At 39.4% G+C, this 27,256-nt stretch overlaps 3 protein-coding genes across 3 annotated transcripts in view; 1 reads left to right on the forward strand and 2 right to left on the reverse strand.

The window, feature by feature from the left end:
- LOC135105144 (dehydrodolichyl diphosphate synthase complex subunit Dhdds-like) lies at positions 1-2,344 on the reverse strand. Its single transcript, XM_064013196.1, has 2 exons — positions 2,185-2,344; positions 1-1,210 (listed from the first exon to the last, which is right to left on the reverse strand). The coding sequence occupies exon 2, from the start codon at positions 1,198-1,200 to the stop codon at positions 187-189; it is 1,014 nt and encodes a 337-aa protein (XP_063869266.1). The 5' UTR covers positions 1,201-1,210; positions 2,185-2,344; the 3' UTR covers positions 1-186.
- Positions 2,345-2,630: 286 nt separating this feature from the next.
- Positions 2,631-27,256, forward strand: part of LOC135105141 (titin homolog) — a 31,359-nt gene continuing 6,733 nt past the window's right edge. Inside the window, exons 1-10 of the mRNA XM_064013190.1 lie at positions 2,631-2,944; positions 4,146-4,373; positions 4,838-4,896; positions 6,349-6,492; positions 7,760-7,977; positions 12,721-12,843; positions 13,227-21,431; positions 21,825-21,948; positions 25,813-26,014; positions 26,257-26,458. Of these exons, the coding sequence (XP_063869260.1) occupies positions 4,161-4,373; positions 4,838-4,896; positions 6,349-6,492; positions 7,760-7,977; positions 12,721-12,843; positions 13,227-21,431; positions 21,825-21,948; positions 25,813-26,014; positions 26,257-26,458 (9,490 nt within the window). The 5' untranslated portion in view covers positions 2,631-2,944; positions 4,146-4,160. The remainder of the gene's footprint in view (positions 2,945-4,145; positions 4,374-4,837; positions 4,897-6,348; positions 6,493-7,759; positions 7,978-12,720; positions 12,844-13,226; positions 21,432-21,824; positions 21,949-25,812; positions 26,015-26,256; positions 26,459-27,256) is intronic.
- On the reverse strand, positions 8,384-12,096 carry LOC135105143 (uncharacterized). Its single transcript, XM_064013195.1, has 2 exons — positions 10,481-12,096; positions 8,384-8,965 (listed from the first exon to the last, which is right to left on the reverse strand). Exons 1-2 carry the CDS (start codon positions 11,345-11,347, stop codon positions 8,645-8,647), a joined length of 1,188 nt encoding a protein of 395 aa, XP_063869265.1. The 5' UTR covers positions 11,348-12,096; the 3' UTR covers positions 8,384-8,644.

Genomic DNA, 27,256 nt, shown 5'->3' on the forward strand with positions numbered 1-27,256 from the left:
TATATGTAAATATTTTATTGACACTAGGAAGTAACATTCAAACAAAATGCATTCAGAACTGCAGTGATGTTTCATAAATCATCTCAATAGTGGTGAGTCATGACTTGTGATGAAGGTGTGGTCAAGGATGAGACAATTTAGGATACATGGCACAGCTCTCAGTGCTTAAGATATCATGTACAAGTGTCATAAGACCTGGCTTTCTTCCACTTTGTTCTCTTGCTCTTTCACAGTGAGCGATGAAAGTTTGTATAAATAAGCAAGTTGCCGCTTCTTACGATAATCCAGGAAAGTCTGCAGACGAGCAGTGCGAGCAGCAGCTTGGGCAGCCAGATGCTCATGAGTGACCTTATCACCGTGCTGACTTCGGCACTGCTCTAGATCCCTTTCTTCTATGGTTCGGCACCGCTGGGCCAGTGCCTCACGTCTTGCGGCAGCCAGTGTGTGGTACTGCCGCTGGTAGAAGAACACGGCGCCAAAGAGATGCCAGATGGAGAAGTCGGGCCACAATACTTTGGTGAAAAACAGACATGAGTATGCACTCTGCCAGAGAAGAAAATCAGAAAGTCGGTGTTCCCCAGACGTCCGCACAAGCAGATCAGGCTCCCGGTTTCCACTTCCATACAAGCACGCTTCCAATGCCTCTTCATTGACATCAGAACTTTTCAGTCTGTCTTCAGCCACCCCTACAGCCAGCTCCTGAACAGCCGAGGTGATCTCTTCACAGCCCGTATAAGCTACGGCCAGGTTAAGGAAGAACTGATTGTTGTGACGAGTTGCCAGCATAACCTGTGCTGCCATCTTTTGGATGGATTCTGGCAAGAGAGAAAGTTTTCCCAGGACACTGATGCACACTCCAAGTTCAGCCAGCTTGTCCTGCTCCTCCAGCATCAGAGCAAACTTCTCTACTGCCAAGTTCAATAAACCATCCACCTCACTCTTTGATCTTTTGAAGTTTTCAATACTAAAGGCATAGGCAGTGACGTGTCTGATGCCCAAGTCACGGCACCAAGACAACACCTCAGCCAGCTTGTGGAACCCCTGTGTGTGGCCGGCCAAGGTATCACGCTGTTTCTGTCGTGCATACCGACGGTTTCCATCCATGATGACAGCCAGGTGGGTGGGTATGGGCCCCACTTGCAACACCCGTAGTGCTACCCATTCTGCCCAACTGCGCTTTTGCTCCACAACCCATGTCATCTTGTCTCAACTGTGTGTGAAAAAGAGCTACATCAGGAGAAAAATTCTGAAATAACTGAAATAACTGTATTAGGAAATAAATGTAATCCTACAGTGGGAGATTATTTTTATTTAGTATAGAAATTCTCATTATCTACAGTTTAGTCATGAAAGGATTATACATGACAGAAGGTTGAGAGGCAAAGCTGGTCAGCAGCCATAGGTCCCAAAAATTGTATTAGGATTTTCATGATTATGGTTGTAACACCTTCAAGCCCACTTCAGCTTAGTAACACTGAATAATAATAAAATAAATAAATAAATCACCTCTGATAGAAATCATTGTTCTTCCTAGGTAGCAATACTATGGAACAGTTCTTGAGAGGGTGTCAAAACCGCACAGCTAGGAGGTGACACAGTTTACTTAGATAGAGTTATGAGAACCCTTCTATTCCTACCATGAAAATTGTACAAAGTTTTGTTTGATGAGTGTGGCTAAGAGACTGATGATGGTTTTGCACAATATCAGATCAAAGTCTGGCAAAACCTCTGTAAGCAGCATTAAGAGGTTGCACTCCTTTAGTTATAAGAAACCCCAATATCAGCAATATCAACAAGAGAGAGAGAGAGAGAGAGAGAGAGAGAGAGAGAGAGAGAGAGAGAGAGAGAGAGAGAGAGAGAGATGATGATGATGAATTGAATTATTGAAATGATGAATGCAGTTCTACCTGTCAAGTGAATGGCGATCTGAGATAAAATAACACCCCCACACGAGGTGCGCCTCCCACTGTGGACTTTGCCATGGGAAGTGTTTCAGTGTATATGGATACAAAGTATTTGTGTTCCCCTCTGCTAAGTTTTAAATGTTGTATGGAGTTGAGGTTACAGACATATTGTTCATTGCTGCAACAGATCCATACGGATATTTCATATTGTTGAATCTAACCAGTCCCAGTGTTATTGTGCAACACACACACACACACACATACACACACTATGAGTTACCTTTCTTAAGTTCCCATAATCAGATGACCGTATTCAGTTCAGGGATAATCGTGAAGCAGTGTGTATGTTTTGACATTCAGGGCGAATACACGTCAGCTGAGTTGCCTCATGGGTGTTGTCTTGATCTTGATGTTATTGTTCAGCTCGGTCCGAAGCGCCATCTCTTTTATTCATTTATTCATTTATTTTTCTCTTATTCTCACCTCTGCAATCGAGAAGAAAAGGACGAAAGAGAATTGTATAGACCTCCTGCCGTTGGCAGTGAAACTACAGAAACAAACGCTATTCAGCTTTCCCCCTCATCCCCTCATTCTCACCTATTTCAGTAAAAATTATATAGACCTCCTACAAAAGAGAATTAAATATATATAACGTCTTGAAAGTAGTGGAGTTGCAGGCAAAAGTTCTTTTAATTGTTGGTGATAGCATGAGATATATACTATACACGTAGTCCCTCCGGATAAACAAAATACATTACTCCCACGAACGTGTTGACTGAACAGTTTAGCGGCGAGGCGCAGTGTTCCCTTTGTGAGCGTTTGCCGGAACAATGAGAGGGCGGTAAAGGAAGAGACAGTGAGGACTTAACACTTTGGAGTGAAATAACAAGAAGCCAGGAAGGATAAAGCGTGTTCATCTCTGGAATGATAGAAGGTAGATGCTGGCGGTGCCCCTCCTCACCCCTGCCCATGCTTCCTCGGCCACATTGCCTGCCACTCGGGGTTAGCCACAGCCACTGCCTGTCCATGGCGTGAGGCAGGTGAGCTAGATGCCTTGTGTTCACATTACCTCTCTCTCTCTCTCTCTCTCTCTCTCTCTCTCTCTCTCTCTCTCTCTCTCTCTCTCTCTCTCTCTCTCTCTCTCTCTCTCTCTCTCTCTCTCTCTCTCTCTCTCTGTTCTTATGTATTTTGTTGTTGCACCTCTCCAGGACAAGCAAGCTTGGGGATCTGGTGGGAAAGTGGGGTTTTAAAGTATGGGAGGCCAAATTTTGGAAACCTCAAAAGTCTATAGAGAAAATACTGCTTTTAGGGAAGATTCCTAAAAAATAGTCAACAAACATGGAATATCTGTCCCCCCAATACCCCCCACTACACTGTCCTAAGCTTTTGAAGTCACTAACCTTGTTAACTGGGGGAGTCCATCCCTCTTATCTCCAGTATGCTATCCTATCTGGTAAAATTGCAGTTTAACACAATACATCCTATCTTCTTTTTCTTCTTCCCTATCCCCAGCAAGCTCTTCAAGAGTGTCAGGGCAAGACTCAGCAGGTAACCCATGGGGTCTTCCACTATGGGAAGCAATAGCAGGGGAGATTATGAACTCCTGCCTGTGCATACGTAGTATCGCCATCATGACCAGAGGGTGACATCTCGGGGGCCTGGTTGACTGTCCCTCCATGGGAGGGCCCTCCCTGGTTACGTTAGGTTTGGCCAGAAACTTAGGTTCGGCTAGAAATTTTCCCAGTTTTCAAAATGTGTGTCTCATCCTTTGACGTTTTTCGTGAATGTCCGAATTTGGCATAATTTGGCTTTCCCCACCCTAAAACTAGACTTTCTCTCCAGGTTGTTAGGGAGAGAGATGGAGAAAAAGAAGATAGGATGTATTTTGTGCTCAACTGCAATTTTACTATATATATATTTTTTTTATTAGTCTATTGTTATTTTTTATTATTAGACTTATCATGCCAGACTAGTAATTTGGTAGGATATGATTTACTTAAATCAGGCCTTAGAAGAATCTCTCTCTCTCTCTCTCTCTCTCTCTCTCTCTCTCTCTCTCTCTCTCTCTCTCTCTCTCTCTCTCTCTCTCTCTCTCTCTCTCTCTCTCTCTCTCTCTCTCTCTCTCTCTCTTGCAGATCACAACTTGCATGTCTCTCATCATAAATAATCATAACTTCCATATTTTGTCAGGTCTGTTTATGAATATTAAGGATCACTTACAAATTCTGTTTCCCTTACCAGATTGTCTTGGTGATCATGGAAAGAATATCATCATCAGAGGTGAACGGTGGATCTCCTTCTCCCTCCAGTTCAGTCTCTTTCTCCAGTTGTGTTCCTAACACTGCCGCAGAGCGTGGCGTGGCTCAATCCCAAGCCATGACGTCTGTCCCTCCCATGGCTCTTGGTCCCACCTCAAGTGAGCTCAGCCTTTCCTCCAACAACTGTCCAAACTGCAAGTTACTGAACCGAGTGAGTTAAATTTTTCTGACTCTGGATCTAGAATTAAGAAAGGGAAAATGGAGAGAGTTGTATTTTGCATAAGGATTGATTTTTCTTGTAGTAATTTGTGTATTTCATTCATTTGTTTAGTTTTTGATGATGGTGATTATTATTATTATTATTATTATTATTATTATTATTATTATTATTATTATTATTATTATTATTATATTTTGTTTATTGATTAAGCAATTTATGTATTTATAATCATTATCTATTATTATTATTATTTATTTGGTATTATTTTTTTATTATATTCTAATTATTTTAATAATTTGAAAAATTTATTTAAATTTTTTCCCCCTTTAAAGTGGTGTTAAAAAACATGGATCATTGGTCATGTAGGATTGGCAGTGCCTATAATACATCCCTATCAGTTGTGTGTAGTAAGTTTTTCTGAATGTACTAGAATGATTTTTCTTATTTTGTTTCAGTATCTAAGAGTGAGTCGGGAATGGAATAATTTCTTTCGCCTGAAGCTGGACCAAAGAGAGTAAGTATCTTCCTCTTTCCTTTTAGACTTGACTTTGACAAACTTACAGAAACAGTAGAAACATCCTAAATTTGCAGTGGACAGAATTAGGTCAATGCCATTTTGTCTTATGTTGGTTACTGCTTTGACAGATTTTAGCACTACTGAATGTCAAGACACTTATCCACCAATTTTTGACCACTGCTTTGACCCTTTTATGGGACTGGCATTTCAGTGGGCATTTTTTTTATTAGATTTTTGTTGCCCTTGGCCAGTATCCTTCCTACATAAAAAAACAAAAAAAAAAAGGTGCAGCAAGAACCAATGGAATTTGAATTTTCTTTTATTAGGGAACATTTCTGTAGATTAATTTGAATTAGAACATCTGCTATTATTGTGATTTGTTTAACAATTCAATTAATAAACCATTTGAAAGTATTAGCTAGTAGAGATCTCCCAACTTGTGGAAAAAAGATTGTCCAGATGTTTCAGAAGACAGAGCAAAAATTTGATAAAGAGAAATGTTTGAATAGGGGAAAAGTGTTGCTTGCCACATAGAAGTATAGATGTTCAGAAGTGCTGACACATAGAAGTATAGATGTTCAGAAGTGCTGACACATAGAAGTATAGATGCTCAGAAGTGCTGAGAAGGTATTACAGTGGAAGGGAGTGTTTGTCAACTGAAGGAAGTACATGTAAATAAAGAAATGAGACCATGTGAATATGAGACCATATGAATATGTCCTGTTTACTGCAACTGAATATTTGCCCATTCATACACACACACACACACACACACACACACACACACACACACACACACACACACACACACACACACACACACACACACACACACACACACACGCACACACACACACACAGTAGTGCAGAATACAAGTTCTCTTTGTTTTGAGATTTAATGTGTGCTGATATGGCATGCACACCATTGCAAAACAGCAGTAGATATAGGAATGTGTAGGCATACTGTATATAATAAATAAGCTGCAGGATTTTCATACTTTAAGGATAAGATGTAAAGATCTCCAGACAGACAGTTTTGAATATTCTGTAAACATTGAAATGGTGTACTTACTGTCAATATGATACCAACCAACCTGAGAAAACATCCTCAAACATCCATGAGGAGCTTGGCTTGTTTAATGTATAGATCTTGCTTCCACGGTCCAAATATTTATTTCTCATGAATTAATACATTATTAATGAAAGTTACTTAATACTGTGAAGATTGCACAAGCCTCCAGAAAATTTAGGGAATCATTTTATATACTGGCACATAGTAGTGTATTGCTGTGTGTCATATATATATATATATATATATATATATATATATATATATATATATATATATATATATATATATATATATATATATATATATATATATATATATATATATATATATTAATTGATTATTATTGTTTATTTATTTTTTTCTTTCTTCGCAATCAGCACGTTGCTTCATATAGCAGCTGACTACAAGAGGCAGAAACAGCAGTCTCTCCAGCTGCAGATGTCCCTGGACCAGCAGAGTAGGGAGTGTAATGAGATGCGGGAACAGCTGACTAACTTATTGTTGGAAGTCAAACCTCTCAGGTGAATCCTTTTTTTTTTTTTTTTTTTTTTTTTTTTTTTTTTTTTTTCCATTGCTTCTCTTGTTTATTCTCACCATGTTCATGTAAAAAAAAAAAAAAAAAAAAAAAAAATATATATATATATATATATATATATATATATATATATATATATATATATATATATATATATATATATATATATATATATATATATATATATATATATATATATATATATATATATATATATATATATATATATATATATATATATATATATATATATAATATATATATTCCTTATTTTTGTTTTCAAAGAAAAACATCTGTTAATTCATTGGTAGCCTGGCTAGTTTGATGTAATTTTTACATCCTGCTGAACCCAGAGGAGTTACATAGATTCTAAGGTGGCCCTATGATAAATACTGATTAAATACTGATGGACCACACATCCATTCTTTGTAATGTAATCCTTCATTTGTCATACTAATTAATCCAGCAAATCACTTATTTGAATCCATAAATATACTTCAGGAATGCAGCAAATCAGTTGTTTGAGATCAGAAACATTCATCAGGTTTGACAACATTGATCTCATATTTACAAGTCTCTTGTTGCATCATTGGTGTGAAACCAATATCACTTAGATTTCTAATTGATGAATGATTCATGTAGCAAATTCTTCAGATCATATAAAGCATTGCAGATGAAAACTTTATGTTTTTCAGTTATAGTTGTATCGAGACTACATGTTTTTCAAAGTTATAGTTGTATCGAGACTACCCTGTTGGCTTAAATCTCAATGGTGGCAAGGCCTTAAAAGTATGAAGTGAATAATAAATCTACTATCACTGCTAGTGGAGTGAAGTAGAGAATAGGAGTTAAATATGGTGATGAGAAGTGAAAAGACAGATAGATGAATGTAATTGATAAAATTTTTAGAGGTAAATCCAGAAATCTTGAATGAAGTACTTGAGCAGGACTCCAGTGATGTGTGTGTAGAGAGGCTACTCAAGGCTTGGTGAGCCACCACTAGATGTGCAAAGACCAACACATGCAGGCACATGATGATTATTATAGTACAAATTTTTTTAGTTTAATTAGTCAGCCTAAGTTTTCACTGCTATTTTAGCTGGTTATATGCTACATTGTTTTCTTTAAAACATCTTTTGAGGTAAGGTATGTATATACATAGATATTGATGTTATCTTTGGAAATTGGGAATGGATATATATTTTGTGGGTAATTATATATATTGTATGAATAATGAAGATGTTTTCCTGTAGGGAAAGGTTACAGATAGCAGAGCAGCGTGTAGAAGAAGAGGCGAAACAGAGGGAAAAGGCTGAATCTGAGAAATGTAACTTGCAGTTCCTTCTGGAACAGCAGACTCACAGAATAAAAGATCTTGAGAATAGAGATCTGTCATCAGTGTTGGAGAAGAAACTGAACACCCTTCAAGCAAGAGTTAAGAGATTTAAAATAGAAGACACACGGAAGTCACGTGAGTTCTCTTGACTTCTCTGATAGCACAATTTGTATATTCATCCTTCAGTTGCATGTCACTGACAGTATTAGTTGTAGTAGGGGGAATAATCTGACCACTCAATGCTGCCAGCTTAAAAGCATACTGCTACCATATTCCCTGCACATGTGTGCCACATTCTGATGTTTCCATGTAAAATCAGACTAGAGCATTGAAATATGGGGGGGGGACGGATATATATATATATATATATATATATATATATATATATATATATATATATATATATATATATATATATATATATATATATATATATATGTGTGTGTGTGTGTGTGTGTGTGTGTGTGTGTGTGTGTGTATCTTTTGTTGTATTATTATGTACTCTATTTTTATGTGGCACTGTAAAATGCTAAACATAAAAACTCAGATATTTTTAAATTTCACAAGAAACAATAACTTTTCATACATATTATAGTTATACTTCACACATTCTTAATCTCGGCAGTTATAATTAGTAATTACCCTTAAAATAATTTTTAAGGTCAGAATTATACACCAGATACTTTAGTTAGCAACTCTTGTCGTATGCTATTTTCAAGATTGTAAACTTTTACGTTGTTCTGTACTGTGGTAGCACTAGTGAATGCCGTGTGGAGATCTTTGAGAGGTTTACAGCTTTGTTCTACTGAGTCAGCATGGCTTCAGTTTCATGTCGCTCATTTGAGATGTTGCTGTCGAAACTGTCAGTATCTTGATCATCTATGAAGGGCAGGTGATGGATAGCTGGAGCCTCCACCTCCACCGTGGGGTAGTAGTTGTTGCTTCTTTGTCTCCAGCCATATGCACTCACACCCAGCAGGCTCAACAGTAGCACTGCTGCAACTACACCTGTCACTGCCAGCTCAGTGGTATAGTCGGCCCACCATATCTTCACGCTCACCTTTACTTTGTGCTGCTGGCTCATGAGGTGTTGCTGTTGTCCAGGGCAGCAGGTAACCTGGACCTGTGGACATAGCAGTATTACTAGCTGCCTTTATTCTTCACATAGATGATAGTGTACAGGAACAGTGAAGAGTTGAGAAAAGGATTACATGAACCTGCAAACAAAATTTGTGGTTAGACAGAGGGACCAGCTAGGCATATTGTTTCATGATAGTGCACTAATACTGTGGATGTGGATTTGCAAGAGAAAGGTTGGCAAGGAGAAATAGTTGCTGCATGGAATTGAGAGGTTTAAGAGTGAGTGCAAGCAATATGAAAGTGATGACAAATGTTTCCATTGTTCAGGAGTGGTGTTTGGCTGTGTGCAGTTTGCAAAAGAAAGTGTGGATTATGATTCTGCCCTGTGCACAAAGTTTACAGTCATACAGTGCCTTTATGGCTAGTCTGAATTGGTTGTATGCAATTAAATGGTGGGATGCAACAGAGCCAAGGGTTAAAATTCTGACACTAGAAATAAGTCCTGCAGTGCATTGACATTCCTTTATCAGGGAAATATGAGTGCAGCAAGAAGTGCAGCAAGTGTTAACTTCATTATAAGAGTTGGGAGTGGGTGGAAGAAGTTCTGGGAGTTAATCATCCACTTTTTATATCTTGGGCCTCAATTGCCTGTCGGCTTTGTTCTGGGAAACAAGACTGGTTAGCCTGCAGCTTTGTTTCTGCAGGCCTCAATGGGTCAGCACCTTCCCCATTGAGCAGAGGCAGAGTTTTTAATTGATGCCCTGCTTATGCCACCCTTTGGGACTTCGCATTATGTTTGCATTCAAAGACTCTGCTGGTGGGCAGTTTGTTGGTGAATTTTGGCCATGTAACAGTGGCTGAAAAGGTCAACTTTCAGTAGTACTCAGACTTAGGTCAACAAATTTACCTCTTCTGTGACCTGACCCCTCAGCTACTGTTTTCCTTTCTAATTACAAACAGATAATTAACTCGCTGAATATTCCCAAGGTAACAAGATTCACCAACACGTTACCAAGAACCTTCTCATTTCCAGTGTCATTTCATCAACCTGAAAATTAAAAGACATGAGCATGAAAGGTAGCCTGCACATATAGTGTGTGAAAAGTACCATTTTTTATTTGTGAGAGTGGATTTTGCCTACAAGAAGTGATAAAGCAAAATGGTTAGAGTATACTGAAAAGAATATAGTATGATGTATATGTGATGCTGTTGTGAGAGATTGTCCATCAAGTAAGGAATCAAGAAGCAAACATAGAATAGAGAAACAGAATTTCACCAAGGTAAGGAGAACAGACAGATTACAGGACGTACCTTGGTTAATGATGCAGAAAGATAGGATAAACATGTTAAGGATATAAAAGTTGAAGGTATGGAGAATGATATTGGAGAAACCAAGGAAAACATGAAATATCTAGAAAATTCAGAAATTGACAAAGGAGTTGCACTAACTGTCATCAAATGACAAAGGCTAAGCTATGCAATCATAGAACCAAATCTTCAGAATGAAAATGATGATTGCCTTTATTACTGCATATTTTTTTTTTCATGTGCGTCTTACCTGACACATGTAGTCTCCTGTGTGGTTTGTTTCTAAGTCAGAGAAAGTTAGGGTCTGTCTCAGAAAAGTTTCATTTCTGTCATCAGTTTCTGAAATTGATGGAAAGCCTGCACAGGAGTTGAGATATTTGTTGGGGGTGAGGGAACACTGGCCCTCAGGGGTGCCCCCAGGGTGGAAGAGCCACAGCATGTCTTCTAGGATGAGTTCAGGCACCAGAGGCATGTGACACTCTAAGGTAAGGGAGGAGCCCGCACTCAGGGTTAGGGTGTTATTAGACGTGAGGTGGGTGGAGTTAAGGGCCTCCAGGCAGGACAGGTGACATGGCTGGAGTGGTTGTTGAGTGTTGGTTGTGGTTTGGGTGTTCTCAGGTTGATTAGCAGTTGTTATGGCAATTTTTGTTGATGTTGACGTGGTTGTTGATGTTGATGTTGAAGTTGATGTGGTTGATGTCAATGTGGTTGTTGAAGTTGATATACTTGTTGTTGTTAATGTATCTGATGTTGATGTAAGGTTTAGCTGGATGGCATCATTTATTATCTCCTCATCTGAATCTTGACTCATTCCAGTTTCTCCCTCCCAAGCATGATTATTATCATCTACCTTATTATCATTCTGTCCCCCTCCTTCATGAGCATCCAGGTGATTTCCTGCTGACCCTGCATCCTCTTCTTGGGTGCCTGGTGGTGGTGCATTTAGAGCTAAAGCTTCAGGCATAGCTTGGTCTGGGTGCTCATGACCCAGTGGATCAACCAGAATGGGTCGACTTGTCCCGCCATCTGCCAGATGAACCACCACCCAGCGTCTGGCCGTCACACACCCCAGGAGAGGAAGAAGTAGCAACATGAAGTGGTGGTGATGTCTTAGCATTGCGAAGTGCAGTTTTGTGTGGTTTCAAGTTTGTACTGAGTTATACTGCGTTGTTTTTGTAAATATTAAGCTGTAAATGAGTTAGCACACAAACACACACAAATACACTGTCGCCACATTCAGGTGCTACTTTGGAATATAAAACACTTAACTAGTAGTTGTTCAGAAATCTGATGTAAATACTTCAACCACAGGAAAGGGTCTGCTTGTTCTATGTATAACCACATGGAAGTTCACCAGAGATTGTAAGGGTGGAGAATTCGCTCTGTATATGTGGTCTTTTACACCTCAATGGAAATGTATTGCTGGTACCAATGTGAGGTGATGAGATGGGGTCTCTGGAGATCTTTGGAGATCTTTCAGTCACTCACTATCAACAACCATAGTGTTTCATATATTGTGTATGTCCAAGATTAATTTTTCAGGGCTTTAAACAACTTTTGACACTTCCCATCGTCTCATCTAAATTTCTTGTTGTCAGTATAGAATAACTGTTTGGTCACTGAGTACATGTTAACTTTCCACTGTCACAGAACAAATGAAGGGTTTCACTTGCTCTGAATAATTCATCATAGATATTCAGAAATATGATTTTCTCAGTTGAAATATCTTGCAAAGATCTTCAGGATAAACATTCTCACAAGTGTATACTTCTTTGTAATCTATCCTTCCATCTAACTAACTCTGAAAATGTGGTTTGAAAACAAAGGCTCAGATAATTGCTAGTGTCTGCTGCTCAAGGAAGTGAGTGTGTGATAAGGCAACCAGATAACACAGATAAGCAGTGTAGCCATGTCTGCCTCTTGAGGTTGAAGTTGTTTGAGGCATTTCATTTGTGTATTTTTACTTATTAGCCCTGATAATACTGTCCAGGAATGGCTGTAAAAAAAAACTCTCTCTCTCTCTCTCTCTCTCTCTCTCTCTCTCTCTCTCTCTCTCTCTCTCTCTCTCTCTCTCTCTCTCTCTCTCTCTCTCTCTCTCTCTCTCTCTCTCTCTCTCTCTCTCTCTCTCTCTCTCTCTCTCTCTCTCTCTCTCTCTCTCTCTCTCTCTCTCTCTCTCTCTCTCTCTCTCTCTCTCTCTCTCTCTCTCTCTGATATCATGTGTAGATATCTATCTAAATTGTTCACTTGTAGCTGTACATCTATCTGCAGCCTGTAATACATTACTTCCTCCAGACACACTAAATGGGTGGTCAGTTCTCCCAAGCCAAAAATTCTCTGTCCTTGTTCAAAACCTTCCCTTCATTAACTCCTCTTCAATGTACGCAGTCCCTTAACCCATGCTGTACCTTCCCACCAGGATCCTCAGTCTTACTCACTGTGTAAAGCTGTGTTGTTTTATGATATGATGAGTGATGCAGGTTGTTTCCACAGGTACAGAATGTGAGCTGAGAGAAGCAGCTTCTATTGCACGGGAGCGGGAAGTCCGTAACCTCAAGAAGGCACACTGGGGCCTCTCCCTTGCTTACAAGTATGGCAGACGTCTTCTCAATCAAGGTTGGTTTACTGTTTAATATAATTTTTCATACTTGACCATTGTTATTTTATTGTAGGTAGACAAGGCTGCTTTGTTAAATGGCAACATTTATTATGCATTCAGATTTGCACATGTTAAACATCATTATTTATATCAGCCTCACATTCTTCTTTATATACATATACCATTATTAGAATGATATACATCATCATTATCATTCAAAATTTTCATCAGGATTCATCACTTACCATACACCATTACCACAGAGCCTAGAAATTATCTTTCATCATTACCATTCACTTAACATGCTCATCATTGTCATTTTCACATTCATTCCTTTTCTCATTATTATCCTTAGCAATATTGTTTCATTCATCATAACCATATTCTCTCTTCTCCCCAGATAAATTTCCAGAGGGGAACTCACCGAAGGAGGAGTGGAGCAGCTTACAGAACATATTGAAACAGGTTCTGCAAAACCTTGATCAACAGTACTTGGCTTATTGCAGAAAACTTCCTTTTCACTCTCTGATGGAGGACTGGCTTAATGATTTTCATAATGAGGATTGGCAAGACAGAGATGCTTATGGTGTAGAAAGTGAAGCCAAGCAGCTGGAGAGACTAATTCAGGATGATAATGAAGAAAAAATATCTGAAGGAATAATGGAGGAAGAGAAAATGATAAAGGCAAAGCAAGTAAAGAAAACTGAGACAAAACTTGAGCAGAGAGGAAGCCAGGACAGTTGTGAGGGACAACACACTATCTCTAGGTATAAAGAAAACACTTCACTAGTACATAAACATGAGCCTGAAAATGATGTGCTCTCTTCCAGGGATCAAGGAGAGGTGACAGTAGTATCGATTCTTGACAGTTTCATAGAAAGCATTGACAGTGATCCTTTGCCTTCACTCCACAATAATGTAGAGGCAACTCCTCACATGGTGGACACAGAAATCAGAAAGGAAGCTCAAGAACCAATCAGATCAGCATCTATAAAGAAAGTGCAACAGCCAATCAAATCATCTTCCACAAAGACAACCCAAGACCTGATGATATCGCCACCCATAAAAACACAAGAGCCAATTGAATTGACATCCTTAAAGAAAACACAAGAGTCAGTCAAATCAGTATCCCTTCTGGACACTAGCATGGAAGACAGTGACAGTGATGTATTGCCTAGACCCTGGAATAGTACAGAGAACACAGCAATCCGAAAGAAAGAGCAAGAGTTGATGAAATCACCCATAAGAAAAGCACAAGAGTCAGTCAAATCAACTTCCCTTCTGGACACTAGCATGGAAGATAGTGACAGTGATGTATTACCAAGACCCCAGAATGGTACAGAGGTGAAAGCTTCTCGCACAGGAATCAGGAAGAAAATGCAAAAGTCAATAAAATCACCATCCATAAGGAAAACACGAGAGCTGACCAAAATGACATCCATTCTAGACACTAGCATGGAAGATAGTGACATTGATATCTTGCCTTCACTCCAGAGTAGCACAGAGGTGACTGCTCCCTGCACAGAGAACACACGAATCCAAAGGAAAATGCAACAGCCAATAAAATCACCCATAAGAAAAACACAAAAGCCTATCAAATCAGCATCCCTTCTGGACACTAGCATGGAGGACAGTGACAGTGAAGTATTGCCTTCACTCCAGAATGGTGTAGAGAAGACAATATCCCACACTGTGGACACAGGAATCAGGAAGAAAACACAGGATGTAAGCAAATCATTATCCATTCTAGACACCAGCTTAGAAGACAGTGATGAGGAACCATCACTGAGACCTCTAGCTAGTACTGCTGGTCACTCATTTGATGTGAATTTGAAGGGTACTGAAGAATTACCCATGGTCACAAGCTTGAAAAGGGATCACAGCAACTCTTATGCTGGTACAAGTAAGGAAACCTCTCCAATAAATTCCTACCACTTAGATGAAGAGTTGAGAGCCATCCTGCAAAAAATGAGACCACATAAAAAACTGGAAGATATAGACACCTCTCTTTCTGGAGGGCCAAGTCCATTACCAGAGACAGGCATGCCTGTTCCAGCCATGAAGCAAGACTTTCTGGGCTCACTAAGTGATTCAGAAGAAGAGGAGAAAGATGAAGAAAAAGAAATGCATGAGCAAGATAAGGCAGGGATGTGTGTGATTCCCCGAATTCTCACCACACAGATTTCTGAAGAGTTTGTTGCAAGATCACATAAAGGCAGTAGTCTCTTAGATGATCTTGACATTTCCACAGATACTATTGATCAAGAAAAGGAAGATGAGAAAGAAGAAAAGGATAATCAAACACAAGTGCCATTACCACACTTTCAGTCATCCCAGAGTTTTTCTTTTGATATGGAGGAATGTCATCCATTGCCATCTCCTCAAACCCTTGCTTCAATGTCAGGAGAGATTTCAAAGGAGCAGCACACACACTGCCAGTCACAGTCAGTGGATGGGGATGACAACAGTATGTGTGGTCACCAAGGTGACGTTCCAAAGGTGCAAAACAAGGTGTTACTCAAAGAAATGAGGCATTTGTTCGGAGCAGTGGATGATACCACCACCGTAAGTGGCAGAGAAACTGAGGATTCAGACCACCAATCAGTTGGCAGTGCAGGAAAGAATGATGTTTTAAGCATGTCTGGGGGAGCTATCCACACAGAGCTGTGTCAGGAAGGTCAAGCATCTCCAGATATCCAAATAACTGAGAATAAGCTGGTAGAAGATATTGTGAATGGTTCCAGAAGTACTGCAGCTCAAAAAGAAATGAATAAGGAGAAGGAAGAAAGATCTACTGAAATAGAGGAGGAAAATAATGGTGCAGCTTTAGAAGGTAAAAATACTGAAGGAATGGAAAAAATAACTATAAGAGCAGATGAAGATAAAACAATAGCTGTGAAAGACAGAATGGAGGGAGATGTGGATACAGTGTTAACTGAAAGGGAAGAACAGACAACAGAAACTGCTGAAACAAGAGGCAAAGAGGTTTGTGGAGGATTCACAGAAACTGCAGAAGAAAGCACAGAAGCAGAGGAAGACAGAATCACAGTGGAAAAAGAAGAAAGAACCACACCATTAGAGCAAGAAAGAACCACAGGGAAAGAGAAGAAAATTTCTGAGAGTGAAAAAGAAAGAAATATATTTGTTAATGACATGAGAAACTCTGAAATTGAGAAGCAGAGAACTTCAAAAGCCCAGGAAGGAAGAATCAAAGATAATGAAGGAAACACTGAAAATGAGAATGAAAGAACATCAGAAACTGAACAAGAGAGAACCACAAGAACTGAGGATGAAAGAAATGATAAAAATGATAAAAATGGAGCTGCTGAAGAGGAAGAAGAAAGAACCATAGAAGCTGTGAAAGAAATATGCACAGGAATAGCAGAAAAAGGAAGCTTGGAAGTTGAAAAAGATCAAACTGGACAAGATGAGGAAAAAGTAGAAGATGCAAATGATGGAACTCAAGAAACTGATACAGGGAAAACCATAGGTGAGGATGTTAATACCATAGAAATTGAGGAAATAGGAACCACATTACCTGAGGAAGAACAAACCACAGAAGAAGAGGAAAAGAAAACCCCCCAAAATAAGAAAAGAAATCCACCTCAAAGAAAGAGAAGAAGAAGTTTGAGAATTTTAGACATGTTGAGGAAAGAAATTGAAAAGGAAGAAGAAGAAGAAGGAGAAAAAGAAAGAAGAAACACAGATGAAGAAATGGAGAGAGGTCATTGGACAAAGAGGTTAAGCAGACAAAAGAAAAAGGATTGTGGGCTGGATGAGGAGATACAAAAAGAGGGTGGACAGAAATCAAGGCAGTGTATTCAGAGACAACTGAAAGCCAAAACTGAAGAACCTCATTTGGTGGGAGGGAAAGGGAACAGAAGGAAGGTTGAGGGAATGCAGGAAACAGAAGAACACAATGGAGAGAAGATATGGGATGATAGACAGAAAAGATGGAAGGAAAGAAAGAGGGAAAGTGAACAGGAAGAGGAAAGCAACAAAGAAGATCAAGGGAAGGAAAGAAAGCAGGAAGAGGAAAAAATGAAACGAGAGATGGAGAAGAGGAGGAAACAAGAAAAGAAGACAAACCAAGAGAAAGAGAAAAATGAGGGAATAGAACAAGAAAAGGAAGAAAAGAAAATAATGCCAGAGAATGAGAGGAAGAGAAGGAAATCAAAAAGAGTTCAAGATGAAGATAAAACACTGAGAGAGGAAGAGGAAGAAAGGAAGATGAAAGAAGAAGAGGAAAGGAAGATAAAAGAGGAAGAGGAAAGGAAAAGGAAGATGAAAGAGGAAGAGGAAAGGAAGATGAAAGAGGAAAAGAAAAGGAAGATAAAAGAGGAAGAGGAAAGGAAAATGAAAGAGGAAAGGGAAAGGAAGATGAAAGAGGAAGAGGAAAGGAAGATGAAAGAGGAGAAGGAAAGGAAGATGAAAGAGGAGAAGGAAAGGAAGATGAAAGAGGAAAGGGAAAGGAAGATAAAAGAGGAAGAGGAAAGGAAGATGAAAGAGGAGAAGGAAAGGAAGATGAAAGAGGAAAAGGAAAGGAAGATAAAAGAGGAAGAGGAAAGGAAGATAAAAGAGGAAGAGGAAAGGAAGATGAAAGAGGAGAAGGAAAGGAAGATGAAAGAGGAAGAGGAAAGGAAGATGAAAGAGGAGAAGGAAAGGAAGATGAAAGAGGAGAAGGAAAGGAAGATGAAAGAGGAAGAGGAAAGGAAGATGAAAGAGGAAAGGAAAAGGAAGATGAAAGAGGAAGAGGAAAGGAAGATGAAAGAGGAAAGGGAAAGGAAGATGAAAGAGGAAGAGGAAAGGAAGATGAAAGAGGAGAAGAAAAGAAAGATGAAAGAGGAAAAGGAAAGGAAGATAAAAGAAGAAGAGGAAAGGAAGATAAAAGAGGAGGAAGAAAGGAAGATGAAAGAGGAGGAGGCAAGAAAGATGAAAGAAAAAGAGAAAAGGTGGATGAAAGAGATAGAAGAAAGGAAGATAAAAGGGAAAGAGGAAAGGAAGACAAGGAAGCAGAAAGAAATGGAAAGAAAGATTCTGGAAGATAAAGGGAAAAGATGCGAACAGAAGAGAAAAAGAGAGGAAGAAAGCGAATTGTGCAATAACACGGAGGAAAAGCTGTGTGAATTGGAGTCAAAACAGAGAGAGAGAAAGAAAGGCGAGACAGAAATCCAGCAACAGGAAGAGCACAAGAGACTCTCAGGTGTAAGTGTGTCTAATATAGAGAATAGTGCCTGTGGGAGAGGGAGTGACATCAAAGCATCACAAAAGGAGACCATTAGACAAACACATCCTCCAGACAATAGCAAGAATCAAGAGAAAATTGTCTTCAGTTGGTGCCAGAAGAGGAGACAGTGGAGAAAATTCATCAAATTTCACAGAATGAGTAGACTCACCAGAGTTCTTCCTGATCCTCTTGGTTCTTTGCACCACTCAGTGTTTGTCATGGAGTGTCGTGTAGATCATAGGAGTGCACAAGAGCAAACAAACAGAAAAAGTACATCAGATGGATGGTTAGTAAAAGATCCACCTCTGGAAACCTCAGATGTGCACATAAGCTGTGGCCAAGAAAGAGAGAAAGGGAAAGAGAATAATAGAGCAAGAGACTCCATGGCAGAAAAAATTCCTGCAGTAAAAATAAAGACATCATCAAGAGAGCAAAAAATTAAGGAAAAAATGAGACGCTTATGGGATGAGCAGACATGTAGAGGTAAAAAAGCAGTAACAAGGAAGAGTAAGAGGATTAGCAAGATAAGAGATAGCAGCAACAGCAGCAGTGATAGAAACAGAGCCAGGAACAAGAGCAGCAGCAGCAATAGCAGGAGCCACAGTAGAAACAGAGACAGGAGCAGCAGCAGAAACAGAGACGAGAGCAACAGCAGTAACAGCAGCAGCAGAAATGGAGACAGGAATAATAGCAGCAGCAGCAGAAGCAGAAGCAACATTAGAAACAGAGACAGGAGCAGTGGCAGCAGCAGCAATAGCAGGAGCCACAGTAGAAACAGAGACAGGAGCAGCAGCAGAAACAGAGACAAGAGCAACAGCAGCAGCAGCAGTAGAAACATAGACAGGAATAACAGCAGCAGCAGCATTAGAAACAAAGATAGAAGCAGGAGCAACAATAGCAGCAGCAGCAGTAGAAACAGAGACAGGAGCAGCAGCAGAAACAGAGACAGAAGCAGCAGCAGTAGCAGTAGCAGTAGCAGCATTAGAAACAGAGACAGGAACAACAGCAGCAGAGGCAATAGAAACAGAGACAGGAGCAGCAGCATCAGTAGCAGGAGCAGTAGTAGCAGCAGCTTTACAAGGGAGACCATGTGTACTGTACCAAGAGAAGTGCAGAGTTTAAACAGAGCACCTCAACAACCCTGTGGCCTCAAGAAAAATGCAAAGACTGACAATCTTGGTGCACTTGCAAAGCCCTATAAAACCAGAACCTCCAAAGCTCATTTATTTGGCATAGACAGTGACAATAGTTGCAGCTCAGAAGAAAAGGGAAAAGAACAGGTAAAGAAGAATAGGAAGGATGAGGAAGATGAACAGCAGGAGCCACCAGCACCTCTCCACAATAAAAGAAAGAACTTCAGATCATCTTTGCTAGTTGCTACAAAAGTTGGTGGAAAAAGAAAATCCATCAAACAGCCACAACTCAGAAGATCCAGGAGGTTTTCGTCCAGTTATTCTTCACTGCCTGCCTGTCAGACAATGTATAGTTCAGAAGAGGAGCTTGCCAGTCGAAGAGGACATCATTCCTCAGATCCAGAAACTGACTTGTCAACCTCTGATTCAGGTGTACCTCATTACCCTGCCAGTAGCAAGTGCAGACCCATGGTGATAGAAAGTGAAGATGAGGATTCTCAGGATGACGCAATTTCTGGCGTTTATCTAAGAAGGAAACGGAGAAAGAGAAAGATGGATGGTGGCAGTGGAAGTCAAGTAAGTGATAACCACAATTCCTCAGCAGAACAAAAGAGGTATTTGACTTCTCCTTGCCTCACTCCAGATCCTCACACTGCCTGCAGAGTGATCCAGAATAAGAAACAGATGGCAGTGGATGAGGAGTCACCTGAGGCTAGATATCTTGTTCATTCCAAATCCACACCATCCATCACTTCCCTAGCACTTAAAAGAAAAGCATCAAAAACTCTGATTGCACAACAGGGGAAATACACTCTAGCAGCAGAAAAGAGAGAACATCACGAAATATCAAGTAATTGCAGGGAAATGTCTTCATTCTCATCAAAACAACAAAACAAGGTAAAACCACCAATCCTCAAGAGACACCAGACATCACCATCAATCCCAGAGTTGTCAACATCATTCCAGAGCATCAACAAAAGAGGAAAGAGTGTTGACTGTATTGAGCAAGACCAATTAAGAAGCCCTATAAAACATGAACAAGACAAAACTAGAGAGGAATCCATGATAACTTCTCCCAGCAAAGAAAGGAAGCACACCATATTACTAGAAAATCCCCCACATCCTTCCAAGAGATGTAAGAGAAACAGTCCATCATGGGATCCAACATCTAGGCATCAGAAAGAACAGAAGTTAGATGATTCCAGTGACACAAGTGATAATATAGATGAGGCTGACAGAGTGGATGATAATAAAGACACGCTGGTACTATCACAACTTGATAATGATACCAATCTGCAACCCCATGATGGTGATGCTTTGAAGATATCTGGAGATGAAAGTGAGATTCAGATGATGTCAGAAAGCCATGATCCAGACATGATTGATGCCTTGATACTGCCCAGAAGTGACAGTGATAGTGAAGATGAGATGGTGGTTGAGGAAAACACAAGCAACTGCATTGGTTCCAGTAAAGAGAATGCACCAAAATCCAGTGAGAGCGCCTCACAAACACAAGTAACTGCCACAACTAGATCTCAAGAATGTCAGATGCTGCGGTTGTCACATCTGGGACCAGTAGCCCTCTTTGACCAGCCAAGATTTAGGAAAAAACCCGCACCAGCTCCCATGCCAACTGCCATGCAGACCCCAATTCCTGCTGGACCTGAATATGTTGAAAAGTTGTTTTCAAGTTTACATCAGAGGATTGAGAGGAGCTCAGTTGACTTAACCCAGAACAGTCATGCCACACAGCCTCAAGGAACTATCAATTCACGGGCTGCAGGAACCGCTAGTCTCAGTCAAACCTGTCTTAACCAGCCTGTCAGGGGAATAGACTACCAGGGTCAGTCTCCTGTACTTCTTCCAAATATGTATGGCACATTACAACCTGTACCAGCTACTGAGAAACCAAAGCCTATTTCAAGGAACAATTCTTCCCTTTGTACACCTGGCCATTCATGGGAGGCACCTCACTCAGCTCTGCCCGGTTCTAGTCATGTTGTCTCCTCGACTGAACAAATTCAGCCAAATCCCACATACAACCACCCCAACCCAGTAGCTGAGAAACTCCACAACACATTTGGCACATCACAGGTCACACCTCTGCAGCCACAGGCCAGTCACAACCAGAATCCTCAGTATTCATATGCCTCTGTACCAAACTGCAGTCTTCAGCAGATGCCATGGTTACCAAAAATTAGGCCAGAGAGAGTCACACATGGAAAGCAACAGGAGACTCTAGCAAGTAAGTTTTCATGTAATAATATATATATATATATATATATATATATATATATATATATATATATATATATATATATATATATATATATATATATATATTTAGTAAATATGTTACATGCACATTGTTATTGATTATCATGTTTTAACAAAATATTCAGGAATCATTCAGAATCTTGTATTCAGTTGGGTATTATAAGTCTAGAATGATTTTTCAGGGAGAATTAACTCTCAATAATGTTGAATTGTCATGCAGTGTGTTTTAAAGTCTATTTCCAAATAGGCATATAGATTGTGAATTGAGAGGAAATGTGTTTAAAATCCAGTAACTTACAAGATTCTTTTAGGAGTTGAAAATGTATTATATTTTAGTAATAGATATATTGTCCACTGTCAGTTGAAGACCTGGAGGAAGCCCTGGAGGAAGTGTTGGCCACCCGCCTGTGCAGCAAGTGGTGGGTGATGGGGCTGCAGCAGCTTTGTGCTTCCATCAACACCAAAATCCTTCCTTACTTTCTCAGGTGAGGGATGTAAAGAGTGTATTTAGATGATTGGGGAGAACAAGTTTTAATTTGTGAAAGAAACAGAATATTAATAAGAGGACAAGGACAATTATGTAGGAAATTATGGAGAATCTGTCCAGTGTATTACAGAAACTCTTAATTTGTCATCATATCATTATATGTCCAATTTTGCGCACACACACACACACACACACACACAAACACGCACACACACACACACACACACACACACACACACACACACACACACACACACACACACACACACACACACACACACACACACACACACACACACACACACACACACTCACACTGTCATGGTGGACAGAGAAGTCAATGCAAACAAGCGCTCCTAAAAATCCAACCATCTACGTCGCTGAGAGCTGCCCTAGTGGAAATACAGAGGTGAGAGTTCACACTGGTTTTACTCGTTGCTGTCCCGTCTCTAAAAGTGTTTTGTAGAAAGCAGTTAAATTGTTATAATGAGCAGTGAAGAGGGGGCTACTTCTGTCCCCACTATGTTGTTTACACCAATGGGGACCGTCCTGAAGGCAAGACAGAGAGACTTCTTGGGATTTGGGGAAGAGGACCGAAGGGTTGGGGAAGCAATAATGAGAAGGAGAATTATCACACTGGAAACCGAAATGAAGGAAATGAAGGATAGATCTGACAAGATGGAGAAGATGGTTGAAACTTTGATCACCGAGAAGGGTGAGTGGAAAGGTGCATGCAACGATCTACATAAAAAAACTAATGTTATATTAAAAGAAAGCAATGGAATATGAAGGCAGAGTGGAAGAGTTAAATGTAAAGCAGGAAAAATTGGAAGAAAGAACAAGAGGAAGAAAAGATCAATTTTAGGAAAATTGTGGAGGAACAAACCAAGGCAAATGACGCAAAGCTAACAGAAAAAGTTGTTCAAGTTATAAAACAGAAAGAAAACTTGGTGAGAGACACTGTGGATAAGAAAAAAACTGTTGTGGTTTTCAGCCTGAAGGAAGAATGTACATCTCAGTGGACTGAAAGAGAAAAGAAGGAAAAGATATGAGTGAAAAAATTAGTGGGGACATTACAAGAAGAAAAAGAGCGGACTGGAGAGATTGAAGAAATTAAAAGATTGGGCAGATATGATGAGGGTGGACAGTGTCCTATGAAAATAAGGTCTAGGTCACGAGTGGCAGCTGAAGAAACACTGAGTAAATCCTGGAAACTGGCCAAGGTGGAAGAATACAAAAAAAGTATGGATAAAAAAAAGATAGAACCAGAGAAGAGAGAGATACTATAAATTAACTAAGAAAAGAAGCAAATGAAAAAAAAGGAACACTATCAGTGGTGGAGAAAAAACAATTCTTTTGGAGGGTCATGGACATGAGGTTGAGAAAGTGGTACAGGAAAGAAGTAAATGCAGAAGGGGAAGACTAAAAGTAGCATACATGAACATAAATGGACTAATGTTGGTAGTGATGGAACTAGAAGACTATTTAAAAGAGGAGAAACCGGACATCATGGGAATCGTTGAAACTAAATTGGCAAGTGAAGGGGATATATTAAATATCGGTGAAGGAAAATACAACCTCTGGATGAGAAATAGAAAGAATAAACAGGGAAGAGGTGTGATGCTTCTAGTAAGGAAGGATTTATTAGTGGAATCTGTCATATATGGGGTGGAGGAGGCAGAAATATTAAAAATAAGCTTAAAACAGAATATTGGAAGATAGCATAACGTTGTGGTGACTTATGTTCCCCCATATTCCAATTCTTGGAGAGAGGATGAATATAAGAAAATGCTTGAGGACACAAGGACATGTTTGGCAGAGCTGCTTAAGGAAAATGATGATATACTCCTGATGGGGGTCTTTACCTGTAAAGAGATATCTTGGGAGAATTGGACCACAGAAGGCAGTGAGTCATCATGGGGGAACAAGCTACTAGACCTGGCTATTGAAAATTTCCTGACTCAATGGGTTACAGATGACACAAGATTTAGGGGAAATGAAGCACCTTCAAGGCTCGATCTAATTTTCACCAAGGAACAAGAATAGTAATAGTAAATACATAAACTCAATAGGAAAAAGTGATCATGTGCTGATTCAGTTCACAGTTATGGATAATAACTTCAGTATAAGGAAAGAGGACCTCAGAAGAGAATGGCTAAACTACAGCAAGACTAACTTTGGACAACTCAGGAAGTATTTCATTGAAGTGAATTGGAACATAGGTATTCAAAAGGAGAACATAGAGGAAAAGTGGACAGCTTTCCTGGACATTTATAATAAGGGAGTAGAGAAATGGGTACCCAAAAGATCAATAGAGAACCTTTTCAAAAAGGATTGGTACAATAGGAGATGTGCAACAGCTAGATTGGAGAAAGAAAAAGCATGGAACAAGTGGAAGAAAAACAAGAGACTGGACCTGTGGAACAATTATATAATGAAGAGGAATGAATATGTCAAAACTCGCCGAGATGAGCGGAAAAATTTTGAAAAGAATGTTGTGGAGAAATGTAAAGACCAACCAAAATTATTTTATAATTTCATCAATGGAAAATTAAAGACTAAAGATGAAATAAGCATGATAAAGGCTGGAGAAGAGACAGTGGATGACCCAGAAGAGGTAGCTGAAATGTTTAACAGATACTTCCACTCTATATTTACTAAGAAAAATTATTTCAGAGGTGAGAGGACAGCGTTAGAAAAAGGGACCGACCTAAAGGAGATTAAAACATCAGTAGAAGAAGTAAAGAATATGTTGGAAGACCTGGATGTAAGGAAAGCAATGGGTTCTGATGGGGTATCAAGTTGGATTTTAAAAGAGTGTAGCTTACAATTAGTCTCAGTGCTGCACAATATAATTAGCACCACCCTGGTAAAAGGTAGAGTACCCATAGATTGAAAACAGATATTACCCCAGTTCACAAGACCAGAAGTAAAGAAGATCCATTAAATTATAGACCTGTATCGCTCACAAGTGTGGTGATGAAGATTTGTGAAAAGATTATCAAGAACGGGTGGGTGAAATACCTAGAAGACAACAAGGTGATAACAGAGAAACAGTTTGGCTTCAGAAAAGAAAGATCTTGTGTTACGAATTTGACAAGTTTCTACTCAAGAGTAATAGATATAGTGCAAGAGAGAGATGGATGGGCCAACTGCATATACTTAGATCTGAGAAAAGCATTTGATAAAGTTCTGCCCAGAAGAGACATCAAGATAGCATTCTCCTATATTGATGAAGATATGATAAAAAAAACTGATAACAACGATGATATGTCTGAGATTGGAGTATGCAACATTAGTGTGGTTGCTAAGTTTGAAAAAGGATACAAGAAAGTTCGAAAGAATTCAGAGAGCTGCAACTAAAATCCCTGCAAGCTTAAGAGAATATAGTTATGAGGAAAGGCTGAAGAGATTGGGCCTGACTACACTAGAAAAAAAAAGAGGGAAAGAGGTGATTTGATAGCATTATATAGAATATTGGAAGGAATGGAAAAGTTGGACAGAGAAGACCTCTCGATACCAGATATGAGAGACACAAGAGGACATGGAAGGAAATTGAAAAAGAGTGTTTGCAGAAGAGACATTAAGAAACAGCTTCCCACAAAGAAGTATTACAGTGTGGAATGAACTTAAGGATAAGACTGTGTGTGCAGTTCATAAATTCATAAATTTAAAGAAAATCTAGATAAAAGTCAATATGGAGAAGGGACAGCACGAGCCTAGTGTGCTTCTTGTCCTGTATTTCACAACTAGGTAAATACAACCACACACACACACACACTCATACTGAAACTACTCCAAGAGTAATTACTTACTTTTAGAAAATATGACATAGTTAAATGTTGACTGTTTCATGTTCCAGGTTAGTGTTGAAGTGCATCATGTGTGCAGACCCACTGGAGCCTCAGAAGCACCCTAACAGCCTGCCCCCAAAGCTGTACCGACTGTTTCAGGTGGTTTGCATAATGGAGCAGCGACTCACACCTCACCATCCACGTGGCCTCCACAATGCTTTACTCAGAGCCATTCAAGCCATCATAAGCAAGCCAGACATCAAGATCACGGTCAGGATTCACATAAAATTTTCAGTTTTTGAAGAGAATCCATATGATTGAGTATATGTGTGTATGTATGTATGTATGTATGTATGTATGTATGTATGTATTTATTTACATAATCACTTTCCAGAAGTTTCTTTATAATCTTTGTTGGTATCTTTTTTAGACTGATTTACATCTTTCTGTTTCTGAAGGCTTGTTACATCAGTTCATCTGTCTCATGGCTAATTTCTTTTTTCATGTTCCAGCTCCACAGCCTGGCCAGCCTCACAGCTTGGTACATTGCCTCAGCCTCCATTGATGGCCAGGCCAAGGCAGGCCAAGAGTGGAGGAGGGCCAGAACCTTCCTGGTTGACCTGCTATTCCATCATCCTGGTGCTATTCACCTGGCCCTGCTGACAGCAGCCACCACTTCTTACAGAATATTTTGCAAGTTCATGCAACACAGAGGTGAGACTGCTGAAGATTAGACAGTTTGTGCTAATTCTAAGTGATAATGGAGCAACTCTTAGTAAGCATATGTTAATGTTCACTCAAAAAAAGTAGTTAGTGTATGATAGTGATGATGATGAGGAGGAGGAGGAGGAAGATTTCATAATATATACAGCTTTAGAATATGCAAATTAGTTTACCAGTACATATTAGAATCTTAAATGTAACAGTTTTCTCCATATCAGAGAATTTTGCACCCATATATTACAAGATGTGGCATGAGCCAACATTTAACACTCATACTTTATCATTTCCAGAGGAATCAACTTAATGTGTAATTCCAGTTGCACCAAATTATTTAGTTTTGGAGAAGTCTTGATGCCTTACTCCTGCAATGGTTCAAGTTGTATTACAGAAAATAGAAACATGCAGAAAGTTCCAGAGCTTAACACTGAGAGGGATGAAAGAGCAAAGATGCTGGTTAACTCTTGAATTAGTAGGGTAGATACAAATAGAATGTCATATGCATTGTGGCTGTGGGAGATGGGAGAGGCATTCATTTAACAAGCTCAGAAGAGCACTAACCATGGAATGATAACCATGGTAAACTTGTAAGCACTTGAGCATTAATTATAGATTAATTGCATTTTAAGATCTTATTTAGTTTATTTAATCTGATTTTATTTTCTCATTAATAAACTTGAACAAAACATTTTCATCAGCCTTAAACAATTTAAAATTTTGCTTTAGACTGTTCATGATAGTTGTGCAGACATTTCAGTCACAAGATGATTTAGTGGTTTTGCAGAAAAATCA

Source organism: Scylla paramamosain, chromosome 11, assembly GCF_035594125.1.
Source record: "Scylla paramamosain isolate STU-SP2022 chromosome 11, ASM3559412v1, whole genome shotgun sequence".
In the NCBI taxonomy this organism is placed as follows: domain Eukaryota; kingdom Metazoa; phylum Arthropoda; class Malacostraca; order Decapoda; family Portunidae; genus Scylla; species Scylla paramamosain.